The sequence below is a fragment of the Cornus florida genome, unplaced genomic scaffold (genome assembly GCF_030987335.1).
Source record: "Cornus florida cultivar Cherokee Brave unplaced genomic scaffold, ASM3098733v1 CherokeeBrave_3.0.0_Hap2_Chr02, whole genome shotgun sequence".
Classification (NCBI taxonomy): Eukaryota; Viridiplantae; Streptophyta; class Magnoliopsida; order Cornales; family Cornaceae; genus Cornus; species Cornus florida.
In genome coordinates this window covers 75,895,648-75,917,546 of record NW_026775572.1, presented here as the reverse complement: position 1 = coordinate 75,917,546, position 21,899 = coordinate 75,895,648, and the positions used below count along the sequence as shown (strand labels likewise).

At 33.8% G+C, this 21,899-nt stretch overlaps 3 protein-coding genes across 3 annotated transcripts; 1 reads left to right on the top strand and 2 right to left on the bottom strand.

Annotated features, from left to right (window-relative positions):
* Nucleotides 1–460: 460 nt before the first annotated feature.
* LOC132295335 (uncharacterized protein At4g22758) lies at nucleotides 461–1,500 on the top strand. The gene is made up of 2 exons (XM_059793559.1): nucleotides 461–1,083; nucleotides 1,191–1,500. Exons 1-2 carry the CDS (start codon nucleotides 852–854, stop codon nucleotides 1,367–1,369), a joined length of 411 nt encoding a protein of 136 aa, XP_059649542.1. The 5' UTR covers nucleotides 461–851; the 3' UTR covers nucleotides 1,370–1,500.
* A 14,774-nt stretch (nucleotides 1,501–16,274) lies between these two features.
* Nucleotides 16,275–18,761, bottom strand: LOC132295334 (DELLA protein GAI1-like). Its single transcript, XM_059793558.1, has one exon. It carries the CDS (start codon nucleotides 18,424–18,426, stop codon nucleotides 16,726–16,728), a length of 1,701 nt encoding a protein of 566 aa, XP_059649541.1. The 5' UTR covers nucleotides 18,427–18,761; the 3' UTR covers nucleotides 16,275–16,725.
* Nucleotides 18,762–20,676: 1,915 nt separating this feature from the next.
* Nucleotides 20,677–21,531, bottom strand: LOC132296435 (uncharacterized). The gene has a single exon (XM_059794638.1). The coding sequence runs from the start codon at nucleotides 21,529–21,531 to the stop codon at nucleotides 20,677–20,679; it is 855 nt and encodes a 284-aa protein (XP_059650621.1).
* Nucleotides 21,532–21,899: the final 368 nt, after the last annotated feature.

Sequence of the window (21,899 nt, the reverse complement as noted above, 5' to 3'; positions counted from 1 at the left end):
ACCTGTTGAATTATGAAAATAGAGAAATTTATTTTATCAATTAAAAATGTGCTTGGTCTATTTTTTATTATATTTTTTAAATATAAGCAATGCTACTATTAACCATATGATTCTAATAAAAATTGTCTAACAAGAAGTTGAGTAATTTTAAATTGTTTATTTCAATATTTTAATAAATAGAAACTAATTTAAAAAATATATATATTATTCTAACTTGCTTCTGAGATTTTAAATAGTGTCCAACAAGAATTTGAGTTATTAAATATTATACAAAACTGATATTTTTATTGTGCTACATTTGAATAAGGACACGTGGTAGGTATCGTCTGCAGTCAAATTCACTGCTGGATTGTTCCAAACCGTGCCGTTCTTTGGTTTGTATTAAAACGCGTTTCACGACACCACTATTTTCGACATGAGATGCCATATGGGCATTTATAGAGTGTAAAAACAAACGACAGCAAGTCCCAACCCTAATTAACCCTCTTTACGAACTAGTATAAAACCAACACAACCCCATCTCCACTCTTCCCATCTCCCAATCTCTCTCTCTCTACCTGCTCTCTCTTTCTCTCTCTACAATCAGTATCCATTGTGAATGGTGGAAATCTCCAGCAATCGGTTAATGATCGCCCCTTTCAACTCAAGGGGGATCTCTGTTGCCTCTGGTTTCTCCTTCGCTTGCTGCAAGGAAGTCTGGTACTATCGCTGCCTCGGCCTCGACCCCTAAACGAAACCCTCCCCAATTTTTTCTCTCAAGAAAAAAAACCCTTGTCCTCTCTCGCTCTCTAGATAGCTTTCGCAATTCAATTTCTTCAGTTTTGTTTATCTGAATTTTTTGATTCGCAATCATGATTCTGAACAAGCAAAAGAAGAACCAAGCTGCCAAGGGCAATCGGCTCTTGATCAGCATTACCGTTATGGGAAGTGCCGGTCCGATCCGTTTCGTCGTCAATGAAGAAGAGGTCGTCGCCGCCGTCATGGACACCGCGCTCAAATCGTATGCTCGCGAGGGACGCCTGCCGGTTCTCGGCTCTGATTTCAACAAATTCGTGCTTTATTGCCCCAATGCTGGAACAGAAGGTAATCAAAATTTGAACAATTTTTGTTAATTCTCATCAGTTTTTTGAATTGTTTGTTAAGTATTTTATTTGGGTTTTTTTTTTTTTTTTTTTTTTTTTTAAATATAGTTTTGAGTCCATGGGAGACAATTGGGTCGCTGGGATGCCGGAATTTCATGCTCTGCAAGAAACCGGATGTCGACAACGGAAAGGCGGCGCCGGCAGTGATTGACAGGAAGGGCAGTGGAAGTTGGAAGGCATGGTTCACTAAGTCTAAGTCTCTCAATCTCAGAATTTCCACCCATTGAGTTCCTTTGAATTGCAGAATATTATCATCCTCTGTCCTTTAATGCATTATTCTGTTTAGGAATGCTTTGGGTTTGAATTTATGCTCAATGAATAAATTGTTACCTTTGAGAGGGTAATTTTCTTGACACAAGTACTTTGGTGGTTTGTGCTTTTATTCGTTTTATGCATGTCTTCTCTCTGTCTTTTGGTCTATGAAATAGTTTGTTGCTAATGGTTGATAATGAACGTATGCTATGAAACCTAGTAAAATTTGGATTATTACCTAGTTTTGTGCAATAAGGGCTTTGAATCCTAAAGTCACCTCCCCAAAAAAAAAAAAAAAAAATCAAAAAAAACAAAAAAAAAGGCTTTTGAATCCTAAAGTAACTAATATCAAGTCATGAAGTCATCTTGGAATTAAAGTCACTAATGAAGTCAAAGTCATCTTGGAACTTCATCCTTATTCTTATGTAATAAAGTGTAAAGGACATGAAGGTGGTATAATGAAATTGAGATTATCATCTCAGGATTGCACTCAATCAATGAATAAGTTTGAGTTAGGATTAATTGATTTAAATTAGATGGTTTATGAAGTATACTAAAAGGTTGCATGATAGTCCAGCCACAGGGAAGGTTTGCATGACATGGTGAATATAATCCTTATGTTTTTGGTTTGTTCAGCATATCCTATTGACTATTTAATATGGATTAGGGGCCTCGATTTTGGAGAGTTGATGCTGAGGTAGCATTGAATTATATTGTGGAAGGATAAATGGAAAATTATAAAGAATCTTGATAGTTCTAATCCAGCGAGATAGAAAAATCAAGGGTGTGAGTGGGTATAAAATATTGGACCAATTGCTCAGACCTCCCTTAAATTTGACAAAAATACACTATCCTCCCGTGTTAAAAAAAATCTGCCTCCCTCTTTAGCGTTTGTGTTTGAGTAAACTTTGCCCCTTGCCGAAATAGCGGAAGACATCGATCGTAAAAGTGGTCAATGCGAAACATGTCAATTCCATTTTTTTTCCCTTCAAAGAACAGGCAATGATGCCCTTGTCATTAAGGGAAAAAAAACAGAGAACTCAAACTAATATAGGCCTACAAACCTACTAAAGGTGCTTTTAGAATTAATATCCATCCAATATTAGTCGAAGATCCTAGAGAAGTAGTAGAAAGAAATGAACTTGCCATAACATTGATGAATAAAATCACCACCATAGAGGTAAAGGACACACTTAAGAAGATGGGAAGTAATAAAGCGGTGCATAGAGGCTTGGCAAACACTAGGAAACGTTGGAATTGAATGGCTAACAAAGTTATTTAACATCATCATAAAACAGTTTCCACTTACAAAAAATAAAGGGGATATACAAAATTGTGGTTATGCGATAATCAATTCGGATTCAAGTTGGGGAGATCAACAATGGAAGATATATACTTAAACAATTAGTTGAAGGAAGTAGGAGTAACAAGACCTACATATCATTTTTATAGATTTAAATATATATATATGATAGGGTCTTAAGAGATATAATTTGGTTGCCCCTATAAAGAAAACTAATTCCTTTGCAAATCATAAAAACTATCCAAGATATCTATATTGCACCAAGGATTGGTGCTAAAGCCCATATTTATTTGCAATGATCTTACATGAAATAATAATAGAATTCCAAAATGAGATTCCATGGTGCATGATGTTTGTCGATCATATTGTGCTTTTGGTTATCTCTAAAGAGAACTTAGCAATAAAACTAGAAACATGGAGAAATTCTTCGGTCTCGAAAGGATTGAGAATTAACTGAACTAAAATTGAATATATGGAGTTTAAATTTACTTTTTTTTTTTTTTTAATTAACTTCAAATTTACTAGTAAAATATATGCATATATTTGGAGTTCAAATTAATAAAGATTCAAATACTGATAATATAATGATAGCACTTAAAAGCCAAAGGATTATTCAAAATAACCCTTTTCGGTGTCTAGGATCGATAACACAAAACAATGGAGAGATAGATTGTGATGTAACTATAGGATTGGAGCGAGTTGGCTGAAATGGAGACAATTTATATGATAAAAGAATAATGCATAGGCTAAAAGGAATATTTTATAGGACCGTTATTAGACCAACTATGTTGTATGGAGTGGAATGCAGGGCCCTAAAAAAAAATTAGAACAATGCCTTTATATCGGAAATGAGAATGGTAAGATAGATGGATGAAGTGACTAGAAGAGATGATGTCACAAATGAAAGTGTGAGGAAAATTAGATGTAGCACCCATTGGTAAGAAAATTTTGAGAGAGTAGACTTAGATGGTTTGGACAGATACATCAGAGAACTAGTGACGTGCTGGTCAAACGAGACTAGTTGTAATAGAAGGTAAGAGATGAAGAACGAAGCCAAAAATAACATGTGATACCGTTATTAAAAATGATTTTAAAATATAGTAGGTGAATTGACGTGTAATAGAAAACCTTGGAGAGAATTCGTGTGGCTGACCCCATTCACATGGGATAAGGCAAGGATAATGATACTATAATCCATTCAGAAAATGATCCAGTAGTTGAACAATCAAAAAACACCATATATATAAGTAGAGCAATAATACAATATTTTTTTTTTGATAATTATAGATTCATAGAAAGTGCTTGAGAGGGGAGCGCATCCCAAACACAAAGGCCAAAAAGTCACTATACCTTTAGAGTATCCATAAAAAAATTATAACTCTTCTACAGATTCACATTTTCAACCATGATCCTAAAAATATGATAAACTTAATAGAGATTTTGAGAACCCAAGTAGGAGTCTCCACCCCATCAAATGATCTCCTATTCCTCTGCCCCCATGAGCTCCACCATGAGCAAAGAGGAGCAACCCTCCGAGCATCTGGAGTTTGGTTGTCAACTGTACAGCCTCTTCATGCCTCAAGCATGCTTTTCATGGAAAGCAACATGACCCTATGTACACCGAACAAGGCAAGGATCAATGCCCACCCATTTCTTGCCACTGGCAATGCAAGAGAAGATGATTCACCAATCTCTCATCATATATATATATATGGTGGTATTGGTAAGGAAGAATAAATAAGTGCACCAACGAATTCTAACTTTCAAGGCTTGCCCTTTGACTCAGCTGGAAAGTTCCTCACTCTCGCTTACTTTTGGCCTAATCTCCAGCTTCAATTCCATCAATGACTCTAAAAGAAATGCACAGCACTCCAGAAATCATACAATTTAGTATCGAACGACCCCTTCAATGCATCCAAAACTATTGTCACAATGTTTGGCATGCACCATAATGACATAACTTCACCGCCTTTAGTCACACGGCTCAGACTCAGTGGACGCATATTCAGATGGAGCAGCAAGCATCATAATGCACCAACTCACCGAGCAATTCTGACCTCATTGTGCTCCATTTTCCGTACCGCTTCACTATACACATCCACAAACACCCAGTTCTCCCAGAGCAATTTCAACCCAGGCCAAAACAGCCAGGAGTTCAAATCAGATGGATTTTGGGGGATGATTGAATAAAGAAACCCAGTGAGCAGAATATTATTGGCACTTTAGATTTGCGAGCAAATGAATCTCTTAATTCTTTGTCACCTCACTAGCTCAGACACATCATTGTTCCCTCTCAATTCCTCTCTATCCAGTCTCACATTCTCTCTTTAGAAACCTCAATGTTGGAGTTCGTCTTTGTTGCCACCAAAGACATGTCTAGGGTTTCACTCTGTAAGGCCTGTGCGAAAAATGGCTCCCTTCACATTATCTCGAAGTAATTTCACGAGAAATGTTAACGTCTTCGATGGGGAGGACATGTAATTTTTAAAGACAGAGGGAGGTCTCTGTATTTTTGTCAGACATTTGGGGAGGTCAATGTAGTTTGTACAAAGATATATATCTTTTGGGGCTGTGTGTTTATAATAATTATACGACCTACATATAGGAAAGTGTTATTATATATATTACATATTCTGATTTCATACAAAAAATATATATATAATTATTCAGAGTAATGCTCCTAAGAGGACCCTCTCATGAGAAGAGAGCCACGAGCTCTTCTTATTTAGCCATTGGATTGGAACAGTTTTTTGAGACGTGAAAATTCAAATGAATTATTTAATGTATCTTTCAATCCAATGGTTAAATAGGGAGAGCTCATGGCTTTTCTCATGAGAGGGCCCTCTTGTGACTGAAACTAATAAAATACTGTTGGTATCGATGCACAAGTACAAGAAACATGGGAATTTAGTTGAGACATGGTAAATCTAATAAAAAAAATATTGCAGAGGGTTAAAAACTTAGTGTAGATAAATAAGACTAATAATTTTAGGTCACTATTATATCTTCAGAAGATAGTTGGATTTTTTTTAATAATACAATTGTTTCAGTTATGGGTTCACGACTTTACTCGACTCATTCGACTCAGAAAAATGATTTTACTCGAGTCATCCTCATTTCATTTGGCTTGTAACCTGATTATCTTTTTTAGTTGGCTCTAAACTAGCAGCTTCATTCTTTAAAACTACTTGTATGATCTCAAAGAATACGATGCATACACTAAAAATTTTGTTTTTTTTTTAATTCGGATTCATTTGGATTGTCATTGTGCACTGTTTGTGAGATGATGTGATTGAGATTGGATGATTTTGAGTCTGTTGAGTTCTAATGAAGACATTTCTTGTGTGCATATTGTGTTTAGAGTCAACTCTATTAGAAGATCTTCCGCATTCTTACGGGTAAGTTTACTTACAGATTATGAATATAATGTGGTTTTGAGAGGTGGTTTTGTTCACTTGTTGTCAAGGTTGACTATCCTTGTTAGGTGGCTCTGAACTAGCAGTTTTTTTTTTTTTAATTTTTTTTTATATTTTATTTTGGCAGCTTCATTCTTTAAACTATTCATATGATTCAAAGAATACGATGCATGCACCAAAATTTTTGCTTTTATTATTTGGATTCATATGGATTGTCATTGTGCACTGCTTGTGGCATGACATGATTGACATTGGATGATTTCGAGTTGTTGAGTTATGACGCGAGTCTTGTGTTCATATTGTGCTAGAGTCAACTCTCTCAGAAGATCTGGTTTCTTTAGGGTTGAGTTCACACACAGATTATATGTATAGAGCAATGATACATCCCCAGGATTCGGGGTAATACCGTATAGGTGATATGTGAGTGGGAGCATGCGTCCCACCACCAGATGTCTTGGCATCCTCTGAATTTGAAAGATGTATCATTTTCGGGATGATTCAGGGAAGAGACGTCACACACTGGATATGAAGGTCTAGAGGGCCAGAATGGTCATTAGCTATCTATCTCCTCCATGTGGAAGAGATGTCATCCACATGCTATGAGTGATGAGAGGTATAGAGATTGTTGTGATAATGGTTTGGGTGTGACGAAGGAATGTTGTCTGTATATATATCATCAAGTTACATATATGTTTGGAATCGTTTGATCTTATCATGTCTTATCAATCAAAGTGCATGTGAGTTGTTACATGTTATGCAGTGTGACAAGTTTTCAGTTGGTCGGGCCTCTTAGGAGCACTGCATTGTCCAGATCAAATTACCCAATAAGAACAAACTCATTTGAAAATAGGTGATGGAATCTCGGTTTGTTTCGCAGATTTGTCATGCTTTGGATTTGGATTTGTTATTGACGTTTTTAAAATAAATTTTTCTTTTCAGATAAAATAATTTTTTTTTTTTTTTTTTTTTTCGATATTTGGTAAAGGTTTGGATCGAGGTGAAAGTCAAGTTCATATAGTGGAGCATGCAAAATAATTTGACAAAATTTGATAAATAAATTATTTTTTGTTAGGTTTTAATATTTTTTTCTTCGTAAATATTTTGCGACAATCAATCCTTCTAAAACATAAAAAAAAAATATTAGCTTATATATGAATATAAGAAAATTATTTTAAGTGTCTCTCTCTCTCTCTCTGTGGCTCGATTGCTCACCCAAATTTTTGCCCAGCATTCGATTCCCTTCCCATACTATACGACAGTGGTCTGGATGCCCTTTATACTTCTAGTCGATAAAATTTTTTTAAAAAAAAATTTATTAAATAAAAAGTGGATAGAACTCAGAAGTACTTTCCCAACTTTAAAGAGTTAGAAACTACACATGGAAATGATAAAAAAAAATAAATAAATAATAATAATAATAATAAATAAATAATAAATAATAATAATAAATAAAAAGTGGACAGAACTCAGAAGTACTTTCCCAACTTTAAAGAGTTAGAAACTACCCATGGAAAATGGAAATTTATCGAAAAGGAAAAAATAAAATTTGAAATTAAGAAAGGACGAGAAAACAAATTTAAATTGTTTTAAATGAATTTATTAGTTAGTCTAAACTATAACCAGCAAAAGACGTGGTTATTTCCTTTCGTTTTCCTTTTCTTAGAGACCGTTTCTCGTAAATTGATTTATAATCTGAAATAAATTATATTGATTAATAAATCCATTGAATATCATTTGGATTTTTCTTTCACCATTTTTTTCCTCCCAATTTATTTATTATTACTATTTTCTCACAATTTATTTATTTTTTTATCAGGATATACTTACACACATTTCACAACTTGCCTCTTTGTTTAACTATATGATATATTAGGAGGGAAAAAACATATGGTTGGATAGTAATTTCACCGTCTCCCACAAATACTTATTTGAGGAGTGCTAGTGGGCTGCTAGGGCTTGGAACTTGGAGTGACTGATTTCTAACCGATCACTACAACTATTGTGATTCTAATTTTTTTAATAGTTTCAATTTTTTTTAATTTTTAATTTTTTCATAAATATTGTGATTGGTTTAAAACATTAGAATTGATTATCACAAAAAGCTGAATGTCACATGGATTAATCATTCAATTGTATTGTAAAAAAAACTATTTTGATGCAATTGCAACCTCACAAGTCACAAGTGATGGTGACCTTCAATCCCTCGCAATGTAAATGCACATCATGTTTGAAATACACCCCTCACACTGTTAATATTATTGCGCCCCTCTTCTAATGCTCTCTCTCTCATCTCTGCATGCATGCATACACACATACAGCTACATAAATGTATGTATTATATATAAAACAGCTATTGATTACTAACTGAATTACTAATTATTCGTAAACTACAAATTACCGAACTATTGATTTGTTATTAAACTATTTTTATTATCTTTTCTCTTATCAAAATACTCCGTATTAATTTGTTCGTGCGGTTTTTGTTCCCAACGCCGGTCGATGGACTCTTCGCGGGCGTGCCAGAGTATTTGTACAAAATACTCAAAATATGTAATTGAACACCAGCCTATCCCTTTTTCCGATGGCTGACTCTCAGGCGATTGTGTGGGAGAAAGACTAGTAAGAACTCCCAGCAAGGTTCTTTTATGCCTTGTTTGTAGCAAGGACTTTTTAGAGTGTCGAAAGAAATGCAACGGCTAATGAATGTTTGAATGGATGGAATGGCCGAGTGAAGACAGGCGGCAAGAACTTAATCGATCGTCGGCCGAACGTGATGGCGAGAACTTAATCAATCGCCATCAGCCAAACACAATGGCAAGAATTTAATCGATCGCCACTGAAACGTGATAACAAGAATTTAATCAATTGCCATCAGCCAAGTAATGACAAGAATTTAATCAATTGTCACTACGATTCAATGGCAAGAATTTAATCCATTGCCATTGAATTGAAAGCCTAACTAAAATTGCGTAATTAAAATTGGCATAATTAAAATTGAAAGAAAGTAAGTGGCTGAATCGAAATAGTTGACGAGTATCTAATCAATTGCCGTTAAATTGAAATAAAGAAATTGATAGGAAAATGACGTAGAGTCAATTGAAAACATTTTTAGTTGAAATGCATGTTTTGTGGTGGTGCTGGACCCATTGGAATGGAATACAATACTTCTATTTATAGAAGTTCTATCTCAACTTATTTTCCTAAGTTATTGCTAGAAAATCTCTCCTTCTTTGATTCTTTCTCTTCATAATTTGAACTCAGTCAAATCCTATTGTTATTCCGCTTCCTTGTTTTGTTTCAGTAGGAAATCTCTGTAAAAACAACCTTCCTCGATTTAATGAAATGTAAGTTGCCGAGATATTGCTAAAACGTTGCTAGAAAGTTGCTAAAAAGTTACTAATTTTTAGCAACTCCCCTCCTTAAGTTTAGCAGCCTGTCTCATTCCCTTAAATGGCCTAATGGCCATTTGTAACTTTTAAACTTATACGGCTATTTCTTTCTTTCCTACTTCATTGGGATTTAGTTATTTATTGTAACTAAATCTCTTAAGTCTTCTCTATTGAATTGATGACATATTTGAATTGATTCAAATCTGTACAAATATATTTAGCAACAACCTTATCAACAAAGTGGCTTAAATATATTTGCCTAGATTTTCTCCTCTTGTTTCTCAATTGGCCGACTTTTCTTGAAACCATACTAAAATAAGTGTCGGCCTATCGCTGGTCCACGTCACCGCTGAGGTGGCTGCCAAGTTTTGGTGCCAACATAATTATATCATTTATCTTAATTTTATTATTAGTATCAATTTATCATAAAAATAAATAAATAAATAGATTTGTATTATTAAAACTTATTATACTCACTTTAAAAAAATTTACCATAAAAAATATCATCTTTTTCATACGATATATTCATGAAAAATTAATAAATTACTTAGATAAGAAATACCTTTTTTTATGCAATATATTCATTAAAAATTAAAAAATAATTACTTAATTTTTTTAAAATTTTCTTCTGAAGATTTATATTTAAAAAATTTATTTCAAAATTTAAAAATAAATTTATGCAAATTTAATGAAGAGTATGTTATCAAATTAGTATGAATTTTTTTTTTTTCATAATTTATTTCAATATATAATGTAAATTAAGTGTAATTCAATAAGAAATGGCATTATGGTCATTTAATAAAATATAGCCAAGGTATTAAGACATTTTACAACTAAATGTGATAGTTCAAAAAGTTTTATACACAAAATATAATTTAAAAAAGTTATTTGCAAATTTTGACATTGTTTAAATGAATTTTTTTACACTTTACCTGTATATAAATGTACAAGCTCGAATACATTTTCACTTTGATCCTCTCACTCTCTCATTTCAGCGTTGCTGAATAACTAGTGTACAAGTTAAATTTGACCCCGGTTCTTGCTAAAGGACCCTCTGCCCCCTTCTCTCAATAATAATAATAATAATAATAATATATAAATGAATGTGATTTATAATTACTGAATAAGATTTAGTCCATGAATTTGTATTCACAGCAATACATTACATAAAAAAACAGTTCAACAGTTCGAATTACTCACATATGCAATTGATTCACACTTTACTATAGTATAACAAGTTTACTATAACAATAGTGGATCTCAACGCTAGTTTACATATCCAAAAATAGTTATAAAACACGAATATAAATACGGTGTTTTATTCAAATTTTTAACACATTTGTAACCATATTGGACGGAGATATATCTACCCATCCCTGTCACAAGTGTTCAATTCCGCCACGACACTCGAATACGTGCATGGAGTTGGGCACTAAAAAATCACGACCCTATTGTACACTTGAAATATTAAATTATAGTACACATATTGTTACATTATAGTTATAGTGCAATATATAATGTGGCTATGGTTCAATCTTTGGATATTCTACTGTGGTCCTTCCCTTCCTTTCTCTCGTTTCAGTCGTCTGTATCCACATACTTATTGCCCATTTTATCTTGACCAATCTCATCAATGTGTTTATACATTTTTGTTATATGAGAAAAATTGAACCATTGAAATGACATAGACACAACCAAATGAAGAGAAATAAAAATTACAAATTCAAATCAATGATCCTCTTTTTAAATGCCTTTTTCAATTGTTCAATTTCTTTTTACGTTGAGTTTTGAGTGTAGAATCGATATTTTAAATTTTAAATCAAGAGATATTTAGTCTAAAGTTTTTTTAGTTCAAATATTTAGTATAAAGTTGCATCACATAAGATGATAACACTACAAGATTGCTTTACCCTAATCCCACTCCATAAAGATATCAAGCAACGAAATGACTTGTGCACTCGTGTGAATATATATATATATATATATATATATATATATATATATATATAATTTAAAACTATATAAATTATTATTTAAATATTATATTTTGATTGCGAAGTCTTAACAATAATAATACTTGCAAAGGAGCCTAATATTGTATTGTGAACTCTCCGGCCATGTCACTATCCAATATGGTTTTTATTATTATTATTATTATTATTATTATTATTATTTTAATATTCAAATTGACCTAGCTCAACTTAGTGACTAACGCCTGGTATTTCCTTTTTCCATATAACTCATTAATGTCCAAAATAAATAAAGAATATTTGTTACACTCGTAATCATAAAATATCAATGTGGACTCTCAATTAAAGCTACAAATGAACTTGGTTGAGTTCGATCAAAGATAATTAATTTAAATGTGATTCACTTGATTTAAAAAATAAATAAATAAAAGAAAAACTAAAATGGACTCCAACTCTGTTTGGACCAACTCTTTTTTCTTTTTCTTTTTCTTTTTTTTTTTTTTCTTTTTTTTTTTTTTTTTCCCCTAGTCAACGATTTAATGCAGCAATTTTTTGAGTTCACCCCTATCAATTATGATCCATTGCAGGCTTATTATTATTGATATTGATACAACAACACTCACATTACCAATTTTGATGACACTGTGCATGCGTTTGGTAAAGGGAAGGAATGGGGTGGGGGAGAGGAATGAAGTAAGCTTCCCATATTTGGAAGGAAATGATGAGGAAGAAAAGTAGAATGGAAGGAAGGATTGACATTTTCCAAGTGCTTTCCATCCAAAAGTGAAAGCTAGACAAGGGTGAAAAGGTGACATGTGATGATTAAAATTGAAATAACGTTATTAACTTTTTGAAATATAAAATGTAAATCACATATTTTAGTGATCAAAATAAATTTCAAATCGAGTTATAATTTTTTATTTATTTGAGTTTCAGTGTCCGAAAAATTTAAGTGAAATTATTCACTGACAACTTTGATTTGGCAATGAACAAAATGTTAACGATTATTAACTCCCTCCAACCTACTTAAGAGTTGACTGTTATTAAAAGTTAAATTACTCATCCATTACACACAAAGAAAGTATTATCACATCACATCAACACAAGCATTTATGGATATCACAATCATACACATTCACACACAACAAAAAAATTTATATGGTTCACCTAACTCTAGGGCTACGTCCATGTAGAGAGATATTTCATTATTATAAATCAAGGAAGAGAATATACAACCAAATGTCAAAACCCCACACACTCCATCATCATCTTTTTTGAGACTTCATCTATACACTCAGAAATTATATATATTCTCCATTTTTCTCGCAACACTCACCCTTAAATCCCTTACATCTTTTCTCTATTCTCTCTCTCTAAACCTCTCACATCCTTGTTGAACAAGTATTCATTAACTTGTCTACAAGGGGTTACTATATATATCAATCTTCAACTCTAAAATAGCAGTCTTCTGGTTTCCACGATCAACTGGTTCAACTTTTCTTGAATGGGTTCAATTGGGGTTACAATCTTTTTCTTTTTTTTTTTTTCCTAGCTGGGACTCACACACACTGCCTCCACTGAGGTTCGAACCCCTGACCTCCCTTTGGGAAATAGGAACCTTGTACCGCTAAGTCACAGACCTGTTGGTGGTTACAATCATGTCTAACTGGTTCAAAAATAAGTTAAGCTGGTTCTAAATAGCTTAAACATGTTCACTTTTGCCAGTATTCGCAAACCGAATTCGAGCCATAAAACTCAACACAACATTAAAGTGAAGGTAAGTGCCTAATGTTTTCTGGTGTTCCAACCCGTTGCACTTAATTTTAGAATTGGTTGCAAATTTTAGCTAAAATAGCTCTTAGGATATTTCCAACCGGTTGCATTTTTACAAGAAAACAACACTCGGGATAAGTTCAACTGGTTACAATTTGAAGTAGAACTGGTTGCACTTCCCTAAACCAAAAAGGAAAGTTTTTATTTTTGTCAACTTATAATACCTTTTAAGTTTGAATTATAGGGAGGTTTTAACACGAAATTGGACATGTTTTCTAACCTTAATAGGAGTGTCTATATAAACTCATATTCACACACGATTTATCATGGCTTTTTCATTGAAGATTTTAAAACCATAAAAGAGCCTTTGTGTGAGTTTTTCAGAGTTTATTATTAGTTTTTGTTTTTAAGAGCACACACATATACACTTGAGTGATCTAGGTTGTTGTTCATCGTTTGATCGGAATTTGTGTAATTGAATATTCTATAGCTACCGGTCGTAAAGTAAAATTTTTTAATAAAAGGAGGATCACATTTTGAAGGGAACAAGACATTCGTAGAGTATTGGTTGATTTACTAACGATCCTTCTTCAGATATCAAGAATAAGTCTAAAGTCGAGAGATGTTGAACTGGATAATTGGAAAGTCAGGGACAACATAACATGTGTTATTTTCTTACAGGGATGGTTACCAATTGGTTTTTGGTAGAATTAAAGGGTGTGAGCTTGAATCAAACTTCAATGTACTTTACTACATATACAGTGGATCTTTTCGCTCAAACCGCGTGACCGTATTAGAGATTTGTCCGGTTGTTATATGATTTCTTCAACTAGATTTCCTCGCTAAAAGCTTGGTGTCTCTCTAAACTCTATCTTATGCACAAATTGAATAAAGAGCAAGATGAACTTACTAACCCTTTGCTTATCATGACTACTCTCTCTCCTTTTTTTTTTCTCTTTTTTTTTCACTTTGGTGAAAGAGAATGTTAGGAAACACAAATCATTTAGGGTCTGTTTACTAACAGAAATGATTCCTGAATTTTACTGTCAATTCCTAAAATTGAGAAACAAAAGTAAAAATCATGTTTAATAAAATACTTACACTTTTTTGTTTTAAGAAAATACTTTCTAATTTTGTAAAGAGAAGATTTTTATACTGTTCACAAAAATTACTTTATATACTGTAGCACTAAAAAAAAAAAAACCCATCTCTCTCCTCTCTCATACACATCAAAAGGAATCTAACAATATTTCCAAATCAACTTCAACTAGTCAAAAAAAAAAAAACCCTCGCCGTCGACAACCACCAGCCACCAGCCACCATCGCCATTGCCGACAATATAACATTCAATTGATTGAGACTTCGAGAGTTGCAGCAGGGAGTGTTCGCACCTTATAGTAGGTGAGGCTCTAGGGGTTTTGATCTCTATTCCATGTTCGAATTCGATGTCTTCAGTCTTCTTTCTTCTTCTGAATCTCTGTGTTTTAATTCGTATGATCTGTGATTTATACATATATATACATGTATAGATGTATAAGCGTATACCTAATATTGCAATTCCTTGATTGTATGCCAAAAATCTGAGTGGATCAAGGGATCTATTGGTAGGCTACAATAAATATACATATATATGTATATGTGGCTCCCTTTAGCTCCGACTATTCTTTCATCTGAAAATAGGATTTCTCGGTGACAAGGCAGATACATCTATTTGTATACATCTGCTGAAATTTGTGCTTGCTTAGTTCGTGATTGAGGAAGCCAAACAATACCCAGATACCTTTTACAGAGAGAGGAAGATGACCAAGAAAACAAAAATAAAATTATAATTTATTAAACTTACTTTCTATTTTTTTTGTTTTCAAAATATTAAAAATAAAAAAAATTATTGAACATGATTTCACTTTTTATTTTATTTAAAGAAATCAAAAACATAATTTTACTTTTAAAAAAAGTAAAAATAAGAAAGTGAAAACATTAATAAACGTGCCCTTAAAATATTCCGTCACGTCTAATGGCGGATCAAAATCTTCCCATCACTTTTTTCGCGATTTTATTTGGTGGGTGTAGTTGATGATTATTAATGATGAATTTTGTTATTATAATAGTCATGGTTCGTTGTATCGATTCATAAGTGATGTATTATTAGGTTTGTAATTTTTTTAAAAAAATTGGATACGGTTATATAATTCCATGATAATATTAATATCGTGACTACGAATTATAATAATAGTGTGAAATTCACTTATTTAAATCTCTTTATTATTTATTTGCATGGCAAGTGAATTTCACATCGTTATAACATGCGAGCGATGAACTTCACCCACCAAAACAAAAAAAAAAAATAACCATGTAACAATGTGACCAGGGAATTTTAATCATGTGATCAAAAGATAGTGCTTGTGCAGTAGGCTAGTAGCTAGAGAACTCTACCATTCCCCCCTCCAAATAGACTTGTTATTTATTTACTAATTCCGTATTCATACGCGTCACATTCTTTAACTAATTCAAGTCTTTCTTTTTCAAGATCTTTAACTAATTCAAGCCTTTCTTTTTCAAATGACCTAATCCAAAGATATGCAAGTACTATCAACTTTAATTATTTATTTGACATCATTTTCAAACTACCAATTGATAAAAGTAAAATTAATAACAACTTTAAATTTTGAGAAGCTATATTTTATAGGGACAATATTTAAATCTTTACGGACAAAAATACTTAAATCTTTACGGGCAAAAATATACACTATATCTTTATGGTGTGGATTAATAATACGCAACATATCTTCTTTTATTTACTAAATCAATAATGATGGAATATATATTCATTTGTCAAAATAAGTTAAATGATTAATTATCATCTTTAATTTAATAATTAAAATAAAGACATCTTCATTTATTAGTAATAACCAAGATACCTAAGTATTGTCCATTTTATTAGCATGTTGAATATATATATATAAATAGAGTTTCATGTATTGATACTTTTCAATGTAAGCCCACTAACATTATTCACAAATACTGTAATCTTCCACTTCAAACTCCCAAAAAGTGCCATCTTTTTATTAAGAAAAGCTACTATGTATATAAATATACATTGGCCTTTTTAGATTCACCAAAAAAAAATACAAGATTCCACTTAAACAAAGTAAAAAAGGAGTCTCCTAAAATGAAAAAAAACCAAAAAGGGTAGGTAAAGTAAAGGTTTAGGACAACACTTGGGAGTGGTGGGTCTCACTCTTGTCAAGCCTTACCCCAGCTCAGCAAACAACACTGAACTTAGGGTTTTGATCAACTCAGTTAGGTGTCACAACCGAGTTGACTCAGATCCTAGCTAAGTTTCCGATCTGAAGTTAGGGTTTTGATACTCCATGACGCCTCTAACTGAGTTGACTCGGATCCTAGCTAAGTTTCCAAGCTGATTGAGCAGAGTTAAGTTCGAGAATTGTGAAAAGGTGTTTTACTGAGTTGACTCGGATCTTAGGTGAGTTTCCAAGCGGAAGTGGAAATGAGTGGCCGAGTGTGCCAACCCAGCAACAGACATCCATCGTTCTCTTCCACTCTGTAACCATCCCCGCCGTTGAACAGAGCCAACAACATGCTCGCCTGCTTGAACGCGTTGGAGCCCAAGTGAACCGGCTCCAACCCAGCCGAACCCAACCTGACTCGCCACTGAGTCAGCGACTCGTGTCGCTCAACTCGGTCCGACCCTTCACAGGCCACAACGTTCAGTATCTGCTTCCCCAAGTACACCTCCGACATGACCCTGTCCTGATCACTCACCGTTGCCGCCGCCGCCACAGACAAAGAACCACCACCAGCACCGCCGCCGCAACTCTCCAACGAGTCGAACATAGTCGAGTAGTAATGCAACGACTCGGTGAACCGATCCAAGAAACTCACCCCATTGTGGCTCGCTTCTTGCTCCACCACCGTCAATATCTCCGGCTTCATCTCTTTCACTGCCGACAACACCTTCTCAATTGCACCAGGCCGAGCCAACAATTCATGCAATTCGAACACCGAATTCACAGCCACAACCTCATCCTCTTTCAGATGAAGCATCGATGCTTCCAGATCGGCCAAACTGTTAGCCACAAACCCTCTGAATTCAAACTCCACATGAATCGTATCCGCCAATTGAGCCAATTTCCAACCCACTTCCTGCAAATGGTCCGTACCGTCGTGTGACGGCGGCCCAATTCCGGTCAACCTAAACGCAGGTGGACCGCCAGGCCGGAGAGCCAAAGCCTGCATCAGAGCCGGCCATTGCATCCCCTGTTTCAAGCTGAAATCGATGACGTGAACTCGATTCTTGTTCTCGAAAGCCTCGAGAATGGCCTGATTGGCCGTGAAGTGAGCGAATTTGAGGTAAGGACAGGTCTCGTAGAAATGCATTTGCAGAAGCTCAGAGAAGGCCAAGTCCTGAGGCTGGTTCTGTGGGTATAATCGGTAGATTCGCCGGGCGAGAGCTTCGGCGAAGTAGACAGCGACCTTCCTCATCGCTCCGGCCTGAGACTCGGCCAGGAATCTGATTTGCCTGACCAGAGCTTCGGCGGTCTTGAGATTGTCTTGTTGCACAGCTTCTGCACAGGCCATGAGTGCGTGGACCAGTCGAATACCATTTTCTTGGGAATCAACCAGTATCACCGGCCTTGAAGATTGAACAACGTCGTTCGAAACACCCAAAATCCCAATCGGCGATGTGGGTGTGATTGTTGATGAAGAATCTGAATTGGGTTTCAAGCGTTTGTTCGGCGGTGATGATTCGATTTGGTGTTGTGGGTAAAGTGCTTGACCTGGTATGGCTTTGAGATCGTAATCACAAGATGTGAAAAATGGGTCCGAATTAGAGAGAGGATTGAGCTCGGAGATCATCGATTCGAGCCAAGTAGAGAGATCTGAAGGATTGTAGTGAACGGTGTCTGAGACTAAGTCTGACAATCCATCTTCTTGAGCATTACCCATCGCTTGTTCGAGCTGCTCCAGCTTCTGAGCCACTTCGGCCATGTCTGATGACTTCACCTTGTAACCCAATACCGCCAGTAGCTCATCCACTCCGGCGTCTTGTTCGGTTTCCTCCCACATCTTAGATTTTCCGTTAGCAGCCGCCGCCGCCGCCGAAGAACCACCACTATCGGCGCTTTGATAAGGAGGAGGACGGTGTTGTTGTCGCTTCATATCTTTCTGTAACTATTGGTGGTTCAGAAGCTCTTGGTGTGGATTGGGGTTTGAGAAAGAGGAGAGAGAGTGTCACAAAACCAAAGAAGGGTTTCAATAGGTGAAGAATCTGAGCATATGGGATTGGGTGGGCTTGCTTTGTTTTTCACAAATTTTTGAGTTTTTATATTTTTATTTTATTATTTTTTATTTATTTATGTAGTATTTATTTTTTCTGAGAATGAGTGAGAAAAGAGTGAGAGGAGAGAGAAAGTAGCAGGAGGGAGAGAAAGTAGCAGTAGAGAGAGAAACAAGAAACGCTCGTGACAGGGCCCGAGCTCCAAAGAAGCAACAGGCACAAAACCAAATCAGATAAGATGAAGGAGCTGGATTGTTTTTCACGCGCTTATTAGTGTTGACAATACGCGTGGAACTGACAGACCAAGCCGTCGCGTCAAAAACATTTCAAACGGGACGGCAAAATTGTTCACGGAGTCAATAACGGCCTCTCTTCCTTGTTACACTCTCACCTCCTCCAAGTGCCTTCACTTTCTCTTTTATTAAATTATTTTGTTATTATAAATAATAAATAAATAAAATAATAGTATAAATATATAAAATACAATTTAACAAAATTTAATTTCAATTACTATTCTCAAATGAGTATCTTTAAAATAATATAATAGTATAGATACATAAAATACAATCAATAAAATCTAATTTTAGTTATTAATTAAAAAATTTTGTTTTAGTCCAAATATAATTTCTTATTAGTTGATAGAGAAGAAAATACAATGGGAAAATAATTTTGTTTTCATATTAGAAATAAAAATAAATAAAATAATACTAGAGATAAATAAAATACGATGAATAAATTTTAATTTTAATTATTATTCTCAATTATGTATCTTTAATTAAAATAATACTATAGACATATAAAATATGACCAATAAAATTTAATTTCAATTATTATTCCCAATTAGGGCTCTTTTAAAATTAGTTCTTTTAATTATTTGAAGAGTTTGTGTTTAAGATTGTATTTATCACTAAAAAGTAAAAAGTAGAGTTAGGAAAAGTTTGTGTCTCTGATTAAAAAGTAGATTGTATTTAGTCTCTGATTAAAACTCTTTATTTACTTTGTTGAAATAAAATAGAAAAGTTTATGTCTAATGAAAACTCTTTTAGGAAAAAAAATAAATTTATATTTAGGAAAGAGTTAGAAATATAATAGAATATAAAAGGTAAATTGATTATTAAAATTGTATTATGTAAATAATCTTTCAAATATATGCATAGAGTAGTGACAACAACAACAACAACATATGCGGAAAGCCAAAATGGTATAAGCTCTCCTTTCCAAACGGATGGTTAAGTGTTTGAACCTCTCATATATATATATTGTGTGTGTGCGCGTGTGTTTTCTTGAACTTAAAAATAAAAAACAAAAAAGTAAGTCATTTTTTTATAACTCTTTTTACTTTTTATTTTTACTTATCTTTAATTTAATTATTAGTTAACCTTTTAGGAAAAAAAGAAAAGAAAAGAAAAATAACATATGCAGAAAGTAAGTATGGCGTGCGAATGCTGATATGGATGAGCGATGAGGCTAAAAATGATAAAATTAGAATTGATCACATTCGAGACATTGAAGAGTTGTATGTTGTAGACATTAAGCACACCAAAAGTAGATCTTTAAGTGCGCCAAAAGTTAAGGTGGGTGGAATAAGTAATAAAGGATATTATATCATTTGATTTGACTAAGAATATTAGTGAGGCAAAAACAAAAAAAATAACGTTGTTCGAGGAATAATCATAAGTAATCACAAAGAATAAAAACAATTACATACACGAACATAAGATTTACATAGTTAGGGGCGGAATCAAGATTCAATGTAAGGGGGGCATAGTATTAACAGTTTTACCATTATAATATAATAATATTTTAAGTCAACAATACTTCATGATCTATTAGATGCATGCAAAAATATATCTAGCTAAAATTTGGCCAATTTGTTTACAAAACAATAATTGGCCTATATCTAGTCAAACATGACATAGATATATACAAAAAGAAACCTAAAAGACCAAACAACTACTACAAAAGCTGAGCAATTTCTTTTTCAATACTGACGCTCATGTAATCTGCAAGAAACTCATCCTCCATTCTATTGCGCAATTGTGATTTGACAAGTTTATAGTTGAAAATGCCCTTTCTGTAGTTTTCGTAGAAACGAGAAGAATCAAGACAAGACGAATCAACCTATTAATCAACTAGTAGATTTTTGACTTCTTTGTTTCCACTAATCCTCTACATAATTCAAAAATTGTTGACATATTTTTCAAATATGAATGAACATGCACTTCAACCTCATAATGTTGCAATTGGAATGTCAAAATAATCCTCTGTTGGTCCGTAAAATCTTGAGGATAAAATTCATCTACAAGCATGCAAATGTTTTCAATGTTAAAGAACTTGTAACCATCTCTAGGATCCAAAGCTGATCTGAGAGTAACAAGTTTCATTGCCTTTTCACTAAATCTGTTATTCAACTCCTGTAATTGTGCATCAATTATGCCATAAAATATATCAATCCGAAAGAGGTGCTCAAGTATAATATTCTCTTGTGGGTGACGTAACTGGCTCTTAATTTTTTTGGTATAAGGAACACTCAAATCAGGCACATCAATGTTGTGGCACTCATAAAATGATTTAACAATATCAAGTAAGTTGTTCCAACCATTTTCTCTCAATTTCAGAATGATTTGTCTTGTACTCGAAACCAATTGCATAACATTTACTATGTCTTGAGATTTTTGTTGTAAAGCTCGACAAAGGATGTTAGTTACTCCCATGATATCTTTTATCAAATGCAAAATAAACACAAACTGAAATGATCTAAGAGTATTAAAAGTAGTATCAGCATCTCCCTGACTCTTGTAATTATATCCATCTTCAATGATGTTTTCAAGAACTGAACATGTTGGACCAAATAACCTTATCAAACTACAATTAAAATCAAAATGGGAGCTCCAACGAGTATTTCCAGGTCGTTGCAAGGTACCAATCTGATTAGCTCCTCGGCTGGTTTCAAGTTCATCAAGATCTATCAAATGGGCAATTTCCATAACTTAAGCAGAATGTAATTCAACAGTTCGTTTGTAAGAAGCTCTGATGCTATTAATAATGAAGTTCAACTTTGAAAAAAATTGATGGACGGCGATTACTTTTTTAGATGCGGCAACTAATTCTAGTTGTAGTCGGTGGGCTAAGCAATACACGTAATATGCATAAAGACAATCAGTAAGAAATAATGCTTGCAAACTATTCCATTCACCACGCATATTGCTAGCACCATCATAACATTGACCTCGGAGATTGTGAACATCAAGATTATAGTGAGGAAGAATCGTACAAAGATCCCTTTTTAAATTCAATGAAGTTGTATCTTTGACATGCACAAGATCAAAGAAACATTTTTATAAAAAACCATCCT